The sequence below is a fragment of the Labrus bergylta genome, chromosome 18 (genome assembly GCF_963930695.1).
Source record: "Labrus bergylta chromosome 18, fLabBer1.1, whole genome shotgun sequence".
Classification (NCBI taxonomy): Eukaryota; Metazoa; Chordata; class Actinopteri; order Labriformes; family Labridae; genus Labrus; species Labrus bergylta.
The window spans coordinates 10,883,968-10,896,137 of NC_089212.1; the positions used below are offsets into that span (position 1 = coordinate 10,883,968).

Genomic DNA, 12,170 nt, shown 5'->3' on the forward strand with positions numbered 1-12,170 from the left:
AACAATTTACCAATAAAGTTTATTTATCAAACCAATGGAATTCAAATTTTTTGTATACATGTTTGCAGAGTTCTGTCCGATGCACTTTTAAGTTCACTTTATCGAACACAAAATTTTTTCTGTATTTTGCGACTTCATGATAAAAACATGTATACATAAAGTTCTTATTCTTATCAGTAAAGTGAATATTTCAGCCATACCATCAAATTATTATAGATGGTATAAATCAATGCACAAAATAATTGCAGTATGTGAGTGCAGGGGACAGGTAATAGTGGCATAAGGCCATTTCAATTCTTTGGACATTATTTAGGAATCTTATGTTTTTCTGTTGGTTTGAAGCATAGACTGTGAATATTAATGGACGAAGCCTGAGTCTCGTCACCCATCTGTTAATGCAGGGGTCTCGATGATGGAAATTCGGTCTCAGCCTAACTTTCAGTCAACCTAATGATAGGATGAGAGCCGGAGCTGAGGCGGGGTTTAAGCCTCTTCACAAACCGTTATATCGTGCCAACCCGTCAATCAGGTCAGATAGGCATCTAACTATGGATAACACATATGGTTCATTAAATCAAAATGGATACGTTATAAAAAAAAACAGCCAGTGTGTGCTGATTAAGACAATTACTAATAAGACCTATTTTGTTTTTTTTGAACAAGGCTGTATACACGTTTATTCCTGCTGATTTTGAACATCAGCACTGGCTTCATTTTTCAACACCCAAGGTTGCCGCTTTGTTTGAAGGGATCAAAAGCAAAATGAGAAATGAGAAGAGATCTCAGGTTTAGTACGGTACATTATTACTGTAATTTCACCTTATTCTGACTTCAGTCGTTCCTTTGCTTTCTCCACAAAGCTTTGATTATTGGAACTCAGAACCGCTAGAATGGCATCATTTAAATGTTTTTCTGTATATGTTAAGAAAAGCTTCTCCTGCCATGTCAGCAACTTCTAAGCTTTAATATTCTCCCAGGCCTGGGGGGTCCTAAACTCAGGGTAAAGGTTATTATGAGATGGACGTGTGGATAACGTATCTCTCTCTGGAAGAGATGAATTCTCTCCAAAGAGAGCAGCCAACATGATCTTCTCATCTCTGTTAAGAGGACACAGCCCTAATACTGCAGAATAATAATGCCTCTGAATCTTATTAGGCTACTGCACAAACAGTCTTAAAGCATTGAACAAAAGCAGAAACACTCTGAATTCAACGCAGATGTAGCCTAAAGAAACCCATTAACAAGACTAAGAGGCTACATGCTAGCTGTTCTGTGAGGCTGTATTGCAGGTAAACAATTTGTGTATCAGCTAAATGCTAAGGCTATCATGCTAACATGTTCAAATAACATGCTGATGCTTAGTATTCCTACAATATTCATAATTTTAGTTTAGTGAGTTAGCATGCTAACATTTAATATACAGTAAACAAAAGGTGAAAGGAGGTAAATGGGAATGTCAATTGCAGGAATATTCACTAATTGTTAAGGACATTTAAACTGTGCCCCTATGGTGCTGCTAAATGAAAAGTTCAATCTGCAATAACAAATATTTTGGCCACACGGGGGCAGCAGAAACGAGTGGGCACACATTTGTAATGTATCTGTAGCAACACCTTTTCATTGAAGACTTACTGACAAGTTTGCTTTAAACACACAAGTGCAGATGCTTAAGGTAAACAACCAAGAGTCATTCTTCACTTTGGAGGGAAATCTTTTCTGCTGCAGCTGTGGCTAAGTGGTAGATTCAGTTATCTGTCAACCAGAGGGTCGGGGGTTTGAAGACCATCTCCAGCAGTCACGTCCTTGGCTGAATCTCAAGTAGCAAACTGCTACGTCAGTGGTGCGTGAATGTGTATGTATGGCATTAGTTGAGACTACATCCTCTGCCATCACTGTGATTTTAAAAAAGTGCTTTAGTCAGAAGACTACAAACACGCTTTCTATACAAGCTCAAGTCCATTTACCATTTTCCTTGCGAGGGGTTAAACAGGAAATGTCAAGGGTTATTGAATTGACGCTCTTCTTTAGGTACTGTTAACACATATGCAAAATTTCATGGTAACTCATCTTAATTTTTTTCTGGGTATTTGAGTCTGAACCAGGACTTCATCAAATGGTAGGTTGACATCCAAGAGCCTCACTGCAAGCATGGTGACTGCATCAAAAATCACCTTTTTTATGATGAATATATCCAGATCAGGCACAATGTATACCCCTTATTGTGTCAATTGTAAAATATCTGCAGAATGAGCCCCGAAGCTGCTATCAGATACTTGACCGCGAGTAGAGGCCGCCCTTCTAAGTCCTCACTGCTGTAATACCCCTGACTACCTCAAAGCTGTGTGTTCAAGTGAACATTACGGAGAAACAACAGTTTGTCTAGAGCAGGTCTGCGACAGACTTAGTTCACTACAAAATCGATGTCCAGCTGAGATAATTCTCTGGCCTTTTTCCGAACTGATCCCCTGGCATTGAGCTAAGGGTCACAGCGTATAAGAATAGATTATCTGTCCTGTAGATAGGTTCTCAGACACAGAAAGATAGGACTCCCTGGTAGTTCTGGTTCCTTAAGTCCATCGACAACAAACTGTGCTGCTATATTGAGTTTACAGTTAGGTAAGATCAACGAGTGGTTGTGGGGATCATGTAATGATCATCTTCCAGGTGCAAAATAAATATCTGAAAGTGTTAGATTTAGATGTGTGGGACAGGATTTATATTTATATCAGTTAAATGTTAAATTCATGTAATCTCCATTAAACTGAAATGGGAGGGGAGGTAAATCAGCTCTGTTGAGAATCACAGATTCAAGCTTAACATGGTGGGTGAAAGGATTTTCCAAGGTCAGGATTACCTTGATTTGTTTATATTTGTAAAAGTCATGAAGTGGATTAAACAAAGGCAAAGAAAACATTTTTTAAATATTTTTTTCCAAATACAGCACAAATCCAACATTTTGAAATCCCCACAAAATGAATAAAACATTTCAAGAACTGTCTTGTTTAAAGAAATGGACAACAGTGAGAATAATCCATCAGTGGAGTTTCTTGTTCCAGTGTGACTGACAGTCTCATGGGTGCATTGTAGAAAGTCCTGTCTTCCTGTCGCTCTGCATGGAAAGAATGTCTGTGATCCAGTACTGGAAGAGTGATACGACTGCAGTGGTTTCCTCTAGAACATAAAGAGACGGAGAGAAACATTTTTAGTTACAGCTGCTGTTGCAAACAAAGAGACACATTTGCAGTTGTATTTTCAGCATAATAAATAAAAAAATCTCTGGTTCTCAACTTTACTCTCTGCCTCTTTCTTCATGTAGACATTTAACATAACAGACCAGTCTCTCTTCTAAGACAGTCTTCCCTCAATATACTCCTTGATATTCTAAAGCAAGACTCAAATCTTGTGAAACTATACTAAGTACAAAATGAGCAGTTTACGTATTTCATGGAAGAAACTTCAGGGTGCAGTAAAAATAATATCAGACCCTCACCTGCAGCCGATTGATTAGGTAGAAACAGAGAGTGAGGAGAGCTGCTGTAAATCAGTTCAAGAACTTTAAAAGAAAACTTCTCTACGAGCACATGGGGTAGCTCTTACTTGGCTGTGACTATGGGTAACATTCAAGAACAGAATGCTTCGTTAATGTTAATAAGAGAATATTAAATTATTTAAAATTGCCTTGTAGGAGACATTCATGAATGTGAAAAAACAAATACACCTCCAGTATCTTTGGAGAACATGCTTTGAAAGGAGAGACAAGATTCATCCGCAAGGATTTTTCTCTGATGAAAACCTACTGGCAGAGTTGAACTTCCAAACGTAGCATTAATCATACAATATGAGGCGTGTTCTGGGGGAGGGGTTTCAAAAGTGTTCAGCGGAGCAGTGGGTGGAGAGGGCAGGGACAGCTGAAGCAGGCTCGACTGTAAGCTCTGGTCTTGAGATGGAGAACTGTTTTCTACACAGTGTTGTCTTGGGGACAGGGACCTCAGGGGACAAGCGGAACTTTGAGGCGGTTGCCTGAATCTCCTGGCTAGTCTCTGTCGCTCTCTCTCCCCCTCATACACAAACACTTGAGTGTGTGAAGGCCGCAAAGTCCCTGCTGATCCAATTATGCAGGCAACTAGCCAACCATGTGAATGCACAAACACACACAAACACTCATGCTCAGGAGGAAACATGTCTGGATACTGTGGAGATGTTTTGGCATCATGGAACAAGTTGAAACATGTTAGTTAACTGCTGGTGGTGGTCACATGTACAGTCAGGTACAGGTTGAGGCCGTTGAGGGCAAGTGAGGGCAGCTATACTCGGGTGAACAATGGGATCAATCTTAAAATAGCGGAGAAAGCAAGCACAGGCAGACAATGGCGTGTATTAACCTGCAGAGACAGGTCAGTGAGGTTTCTAGGGCAGATCTGAACAAGAAGAGGCCGATATGGACAGGAACAGGCATGAATGTAATTGTGATGTTTTGACCCTCTCACTTACCTGCAGACAACAAAGAAGAGTTTTGGAGACCCTCCAGCGACGTTTCCAATTTGTCGGTCTCTTTCTTCTGAACAAAGACCTTAAGGCTGTAGAGATGCTGTAGAACAGAGGTGGGCTTGTCACCGCTGGCTATGATGCAAAGAAGGTCGTCCATAGTCTTCGACAGAAGCGGAAGCTTGTCTACACGTGATGAGGCTGAAGGGGCGAAGAAGGAGGGAGAAGAGGGTCTGTTAGGATCTTTTATTGAACATGACAGGAGTGATGAGAATCCCACTGGAGGTGTCTAAACAAGAAATCTAAGTTTAGACATTTCACTGAATGTACAGCAACTGCTTTTACAATTCATCAGTTTTTGATTCCAACTTGTATCACTTCTGCTGCAGGTTACTGTCTAAATCAGACTGTTTCCTGTGCAGTCTGATCATTCATTAGTCTTCTCTTTTTCAAAGCTTTTCTGGTATGGATGAGCTTGTTTTATTTCTAACATGAGTTATTGCCAAATCCTCGGCACACCCTGCAGCTTAATCGACTTCTTAACCTGAGAATGTTCAAAGCCTTGAAATGAAAATGAAAAACTTAGTTACAGAAGACTCTAATTGATTTCCAAAACACTCAGATTTTCAAGTCTGTTCTGAAAAATCCCCCCAAAATTGCAATGTGACTCTGAAATATGTGAAACACTACAAAGTCTCTAATGCTGGCCCTGTATCTTGTTTTCTCTAAAATTAGATTTATTTTTATATATATAGATATATATATATATATATATATATATATATCCCCAACCACTCTGACATCGCTCCACTAATGCATGTCCACCGGTCCTGTTTGTGAATGTGTGTATTTGGGGCCTATGTGTGTGAGAAGCATGTCTCTAAATAACAGAGTGAAATTTGTTTTTTTGCTGATAACACTTTCATCCCATTACTGGTGCGATGTTTCAGACTAGAACTGTCCTATCATGGCTCATAAAGAAGCACAGATGTGCTGTGGCAGAAGTGCAATTACATCTGTTAAACTGTTTCCATTAAGATGCTTGCAGCATTTGGCAGAATTAATTTTGGAAACCATATGTCATAATCAAACCATTCCTCAGCTGAGTTTTTATATTCCAAATGTGAACATGGATGAGAATAAGCTGTGGTTACAGAGGAGACCTAAAGAGCCAATCACAGCCCTGTTCAATACTTACAATCCGACATATAGATTTCCATTGTTGTCCTGAAGAAGTCTGCCACCTCGGCAGCTCTCCTCTCGATATCCTCCTCCTCCTCCTCTTCTTCTTCTTCCTCACCTTTTCGGTATGTGAACTCCAGGGCAGAGGCCCGGGGCATGAGACCCATTGAGCGCAGCTTCTCTTTGTGCCGTTTCTTTTTCAGCTTTCTCTTTCTGTTCCTGCTGATGGACTCTCCTCCTTCCTCTACAAGCGTCTGACTCTGACCTCTGCGGGACTCACTCACAGCTCCATCTGTACCAGAGTCTAAAAGGAGGGCTGGTTTTCTTTTCCTTCTCCTCTTTTTTCTATGCTGTCCCTTCCCCTCTTCATCTTTGTCTAATTCTTCATCACTTTCATGGGCGATCTCATCTGTTGGAAACAAGATTGCAAAGTTATGATTAGTTTCAAAGCAGTGTTAAGCTGAATCCATTGCAGCCTCCATATGAGCTCCTACTCTCGAGTTAAAGTAAGATTCTGCGTCTCTTATTAGAGTCTCACTGCACTGTCGATACGGTCTAAAAAAAACAACCTACAAATGAGCTGCAACCAGTTTGGCGCTTGAAAGAAACTTTAAATGTTGCATTTCATCCCCCACTCTCTCCTCCCTACATTTCCTGTCTTACCAAGAACGACTTGGACTTTAGCAGTGTGCCTCACACAGTAATGGGGCTCTTACTTGCTGCACAGCTTCTTTTTCACATCTTCACACCTTCCCTCTCTTTAACAACTCGCAAGGCACTGAGAGGTCGGAGAAATCAGCTCTTATCCAATTCTTGGTGACCTGTTCACAGTAGTGAGCAGTGAACTGGCTAGCAGCCAGAACATAATGCAGCTGAGAAAGTGGCACTGCATCAACTAATGCTTAAAAGAAATCCAAGGGGAGCCCCTGCTCATGCTGGGCCGATGCATGGCATAGGTGATTGACAATAGCAGAAGGTGCCACTTTTGGGGGGGGGGGGGGGGGGGGGGGGTGGGAGTCCTGAATTTAATGATAAATGTAAACCGGTGCCCAGACTGATGACTTTCTCTTCTGAACTGATTTGTTGCCTATCTCTCTCTCTCCCTCTCTCTTACTGAACCACTCACTATATCATATGCACTGCCAACAAAACTAATAAAGAAGACAGGAGGGATGTTGGAGCGTTCCAAAAACAAAAACCCAACTCACTTCTTTTGGTTTGTTTCAAATAGACATAAAGGTAGGAAGGAAAATTCTGAAGTAACTTCTTGAAACTTTTGATGATTGATCAGAGAGATGTTTATCTCTTTATCATAACTGAAGGTAGTGGGTTTTTTTTTAGGTTTATTTTGGGGGGTTTAAGCCTTTATTAAGAGACTCAACAGTGGATAGAGACACAAATTTGGGAGAGAGAGAAAGAGTGGGGAATGACATGCAGGAAAGGAGCCACAGGTCAGATTCAAACCCAGGCCGCCCGCTTGGAGGTTAAGTATGCAACATAAATTACGATTGCAATTTTGACAGGTTAAAAAAGAGCCAGTTCGGTGACACTAAAAATTCTGGCTCTGGGCAAAACAATAAAAGGCTACCCATTAATCTTTCTTTGGAACGGTTGTAGTTCACCGCTCTGAAGTCTCAAATCAGCAGCTGCAAATGTAACAGCAGTGTGTTTGTAAAGGGCAATAGGAGAGGAGAAAACACATTGGGAATGTAAAGTTGCAAAAATCTTGAATGATGGAATTCGAGCATCTTTATCAACAACCAGTAATTTGTCAGAAACTCGGCTGGCCATTTAGTATTTTAGATTACATTACCAGCAGTTTTTCATTGTGTAGGGGGTTATTCTAACTGCCTTAGGACAAGGGGACTGGGGTTTTAATGAGAACCTAGATGGGTACAGCTCTTTGGTTTATGAAAACATTCTGCAGCCAAGAAACTGTGTGGAGTTTACCGTGAAAAGAAAATCATGCTTTTGCAACAATAAAATCTTGGATGCCATCAGGTAGAGCCCAGTATAAACTACGTCTGTCAAAAAAAATCAAAAACGTCATCTCCCACCTCCTGTAAAATACGAAAGCCATCGTCAATCCAAAATAAAAATTGACCAGAGACAATTACTAAACCTGCTGAGCCAGCATCAGAACTTTAACAAAGAGAGCATTTAGATGGTTATTTCACATTTTTGTCATACTGTGTACTGAACTGGAAAAGTGTAGCAAAAGTGTAGACACAGGTCTGTTTGTGTGACACTTCTACTGAAGTTGTCAACTTTATTTATAATATATGAATCGTAATATATCACATCGACTAATTCTTATTTAACTGTTTCAGTCATATTATTATTATTATTATTATTATGGATTCACAATCACATTTCTTTCTGAAGCTTAACCTCAGCTGAACTTTAAAGGACTTTGGAGTACAATTTCCATCAAGGCTCAGTGCCCACTAAATCAAAAATGTGATCCAATTAAGGGGCTGTTAGGCTGACGGGTGCAATTAATCAAACTTAACCACATCATTCATTCTGGAGGGCGCCTTAAGACGGTGCACGATCTCAGCCAACAAATCTCCCTTTTCCGTATTGAGGTAAAGCAGCAGCCTGTCAGGTGGATGAAGGTCTGCATTAAGGGAGATGATAAGTACCGATACATAATGAGCCAGCTCTGTTATTACCGTCTGATCTTTGCAAAGGTTTATGACAAGATAAAGTACTGACAAAATAAACAACCTTAAATTATGCTGAAAGTGCCATCTCTATTCATCATCAGCCTTTACAACTGCTCACTATTCAGCCTCGTAGATTATTCAAACAATACCTAAATAAGTTGTTCCATGTTTACTCTGCCACATAACACATTCACAAATAAACCAAAGTGAAAATCACCTAGCCTCAAACACCATCTGTGCTGCATTTAAGTTGTCCTCTGTTGAGGAACACAATTGATTATCACTGCCTGTTTCACTAAACTAGAGTGGCAGAGAAAAACGAGAAGAATGACTTGAATGCTGCATAGAACCAATCTGGAGAATTCCCTGCTATAAATCTAACCTAGCTTGATGGTGCACAGCAGAAGTCCATAAATGTTAGATTATAGTCTTCTTACCAGCTGGGTCCTTGGCACTATTTATACTTTCTAGCAGGGGGAGTGTGACGGATTTCTCTGAACCAATCTTGCAGTCTGCAGGAGGAGACATGACCGTGTACAGCCGCCTGCCTGGATTGGCTGCACTCTGTGCATCTTCTGAAACAGTCATACAAAACAAAAAGGTCAAAATAATCCCTCATGCTCAGAGAAGCAGGGTCACAGGAATTCTGAATGTGTGATAAAATATGTGTATTCAGAACAAAAAAAAAAGAATTAAAAGGAAAATGTTCCAGCAGCATTCATTACTGGTGAACTTAGTGTTATCTTACCAGTTGTTGAGTTCACTTGAGAGGCTTTTCTTTTCGTGCAAGTTTTTTTGACGAGGGCCTCTACATTGCATGTTGGCCTTGGGTCCTCTTTCTTGGGAGCTGCTGGGTAGAGCTTCTGGAGGACTTTTGTTTGAAATACTAAGAGGCACAACAAAAAAGAGATGATAAAAAGACAATAAACACATGCCACTTTCAGGTAATCCAAAGCATTTTAATTGTAACATCCAACACTTTTCTTTGCTTTTAAGGTAACAGTCTTAAACTCAACAGTAAACTATGTTAGTCGGGCACTTTTAGTTAAATAAGTGTGGAAACCCTCAAATACCTGATGGTTTATAGAGCACTATCATCTTCTCTTGTAAAACACACGACAATTTCAATTTGAGAGAACCCTGCCAAGCCAAACAACATCATAATTATTAACCATATAATTCAACAAGGCTTAGTGAAGATGGATAAAAGAAAGCTGATCAAAAGTCAGCTTAACTCACTACTGACACATACAAACACGTGCGTTTGTTTACAATATACGCTAACTAGCAACATTCGTTAGCTTGCTACGTTAGCCCTCTGCATGCATACACCGTTGTGGAGTTTTACCAATACAGTAACAATGTTGTCGTCATACTCACTTTCTTTTCTGTGAGCCATATCGACGTAAAGAAGTTTCGCAGGTGGGAGCGAGGTGGTTGAAGTTTAAACGCAGCATGAGGCCATAGCTTCTCGTTAGCTAGCCTACGCAGGCTGTGATGCTAGCTCGCCGCAGTAAAGGAAGAAGTCACAACATCACATCGGTAAGATAACTGAGCGGAGTTGCTGTAAGTGTAATAAATGTCTAAAGGAGCCGGTAGAGTAACTTAAAAATAATAATCAGCTGCATAAATGTTCGGGCAACTCAAGCGACACTGTTTCCCATGGCAACGTTTAGCCCTCTGACTGGAGGACAGCAAAGAAACACTCCCACCGTCGAGTCTCACCGATTCCCATTCAAAATAATGTTAAATTCATGTTTCTTTACTTCTCTGAACATATGGGTGTCTTCTATATTTTACATCTATATATCATTTTGATCAGTCTGATCCATTCTTCAATTCGGCATACAAAGCAGTCTTGCTCATGATATAAGAAACTAAATACATTGGACAAAATGTGTTTTTATAACTAATAGACAACTGTGGGTTTTAAAACATAAATAAAAACACGTTTAAAAGTAACAAACCTAAAATTATTTGTTTGATTAAATTTAATGCAAAAACATAATCTGAAAAAAAAAAATCTGGTCGAAATATTTATTGTGATTTAATAAAAAAACTTTTTGTGTCACCTGAACAAGTCTTCATTAAGCTATAATATGTAAGACCTTGTTGAACTACTGCTTAAAAAGTTATCATATTCGCCTTACTGAATGAGTTTGTTCCTGCCAGCATAAACAAGCACACTTCCTTTTTTTTTTCTGTCAGTTGAACAACTTGCTGTGCTGCTGTGGTTATTGTTTGTGTTTAAGGATCAGACAAGAGCTCCCCGTGTGTTTGAATCCTGTAACAGCAGCAGTGTGGGGCGTGCGCACACAGAGCCAGCTGTACAACGGGGTGGATGCAGGGTGAGAATACTAAGCAGCCTCATGGCTCAGCATCAGCACAGGACTGAGTTAGGATTTGCGCACCCTTCCAACTTGGTTTGGGACCTCAGCATGTGAATGGGCTTTGCAGGAGGAGGATCTACCTAGGATGTCAGCTCTGAAGAAGGTAAATCTTCCACTCTTATCTCTCTCTTAATAATCTTTGAGCACACATTTAACTCCTTAAACTATGTGCAGCCGTCATGCAACACACATTGGACTGTAAATGAAATGGTCTATGCAGCAGTGAAAAGGGGTGTGTTGACAGTTTGGTTGCAGAACATCTTAGTTGTGTAAGGCGATCAGACTTTTTGATTATTGGCTTTTGAATCATCATCATAATTTCCAAACTATTTCAAGTACCAAAATGCATTTTTTTTGTTCAAGTAATGACAGTCCACAGTAAGCAAAATATAATGTGATTTTGCATCACTTTTGCATGCACATTAGTGGTGTTCATCACTCCTCTTATTTGACTCTAGGAAATTGGTCCTTAGAAAACTCCCTGAGGAGGAGCCTTGGATATTGAATGTTTCAAGCAGAAAAAAAGCTCTCTTACTTCAAGGCTAACTTCTTAAATGGATGTTATGCCAGCTCCCCTTGACACCTCCTGTTGTGCACGGTCACGTATTATTTTATGATGCCGACTGTAGTCTCTGTGGGTGGATAAGCTTCACTGACTGTGACTGACGCAGAGATGACAATTCTGAATTATGAGAGTGGAGCTCCATACAGCTTAACAAAAGAAGACATTTGATGTTTTGTTGTTGTAAGAATCGAGGAACTAAAGTGACCTGTGTAAACATGTTGCATAACAACTTCAATGAATAAGCAATGAAACAGCATATGTATTATCCCCAAAGGGTTTCTGATTAATCAGGAACGGAGACTTGCGCTCCTTTGAAGAAGGGGTTGTGACTAGTACGGGATCAAGTCTCCTTTGTTGTTTGCAGGAATAGAAATTGTAAACTGCCTGTTTGCAAAAAAAAAACTACAATCACTTTGAGCTCTGACACATCGTGTTGTTTAAGATTCAGTGTATTTGCAAATGCCGATGTCTCAGCTCCAGTAGCTTCCTGTGATCGAGCAGCACAGAAAGATTTGGAAGTTGTATAGAATGCCTGCTTCAGCAGCACAGCTACCGAATCCACAGCAGACACACAACACTCAGCACCCACTGAGAGTGATAAAAAGTGCTGGCTGCCAGCACTCACATAGTCAGACATCATAATCACAGAGGTGCTAAAAATAGGGGAATATATTCATTGCAATGCTTTAGAAGCTCATCGGAGTTATTGCTATTCACCCTAGCGGCTAGAAGTTTTACCAGGATTTTTTTTTTTTTTATCAATGCCGTACGCGTACCTTGCTGGGAAATATGAAAGGTTTTATTTTCAGGGCTCCAGAGGTCTGCTGGCCTTTCTTCAATGACACACAGCTGCATTGCCTTCTTTACCCTCCAGTTTCT

At 40.2% G+C, this 12,170-nt stretch overlaps 1 protein-coding gene across 2 annotated transcripts; it reads right to left on the reverse strand.

The window, feature by feature from the left end:
* Positions 1-2,902: 2,902 nt before the first annotated feature.
* LOC109995952 (glutamate-rich protein 1) lies at positions 2,903-10,519 on the reverse strand. Of its 2 annotated transcripts, XM_065966377.1 has the most exons (7): positions 9,717-10,519; positions 9,410-9,476; positions 9,085-9,222; positions 8,774-8,911; positions 5,684-6,076; positions 4,492-4,686; positions 2,903-3,171 (listed from the first exon to the last, which is right to left on the reverse strand). In XM_065966377.1, the coding sequence occupies exons 2-7, from the start codon at positions 9,432-9,434 to the stop codon at positions 3,071-3,073; spliced, it is 990 nt and encodes a 329-aa protein (XP_065822449.1). In that variant the 5' UTR covers positions 9,435-9,476; positions 9,717-10,519; the 3' UTR covers positions 2,903-3,070. The 2 variants fall into 2 exon arrangements, with proteins under 2 accessions (XP_065822449.1, XP_020505519.2); XM_020649863.3 differs by lacking the exon at positions 9,410-9,476 and having other exon boundaries at positions 9,717-10,515.
* Between the last annotated feature and the right edge of the window lie 1,651 nt (positions 10,520-12,170).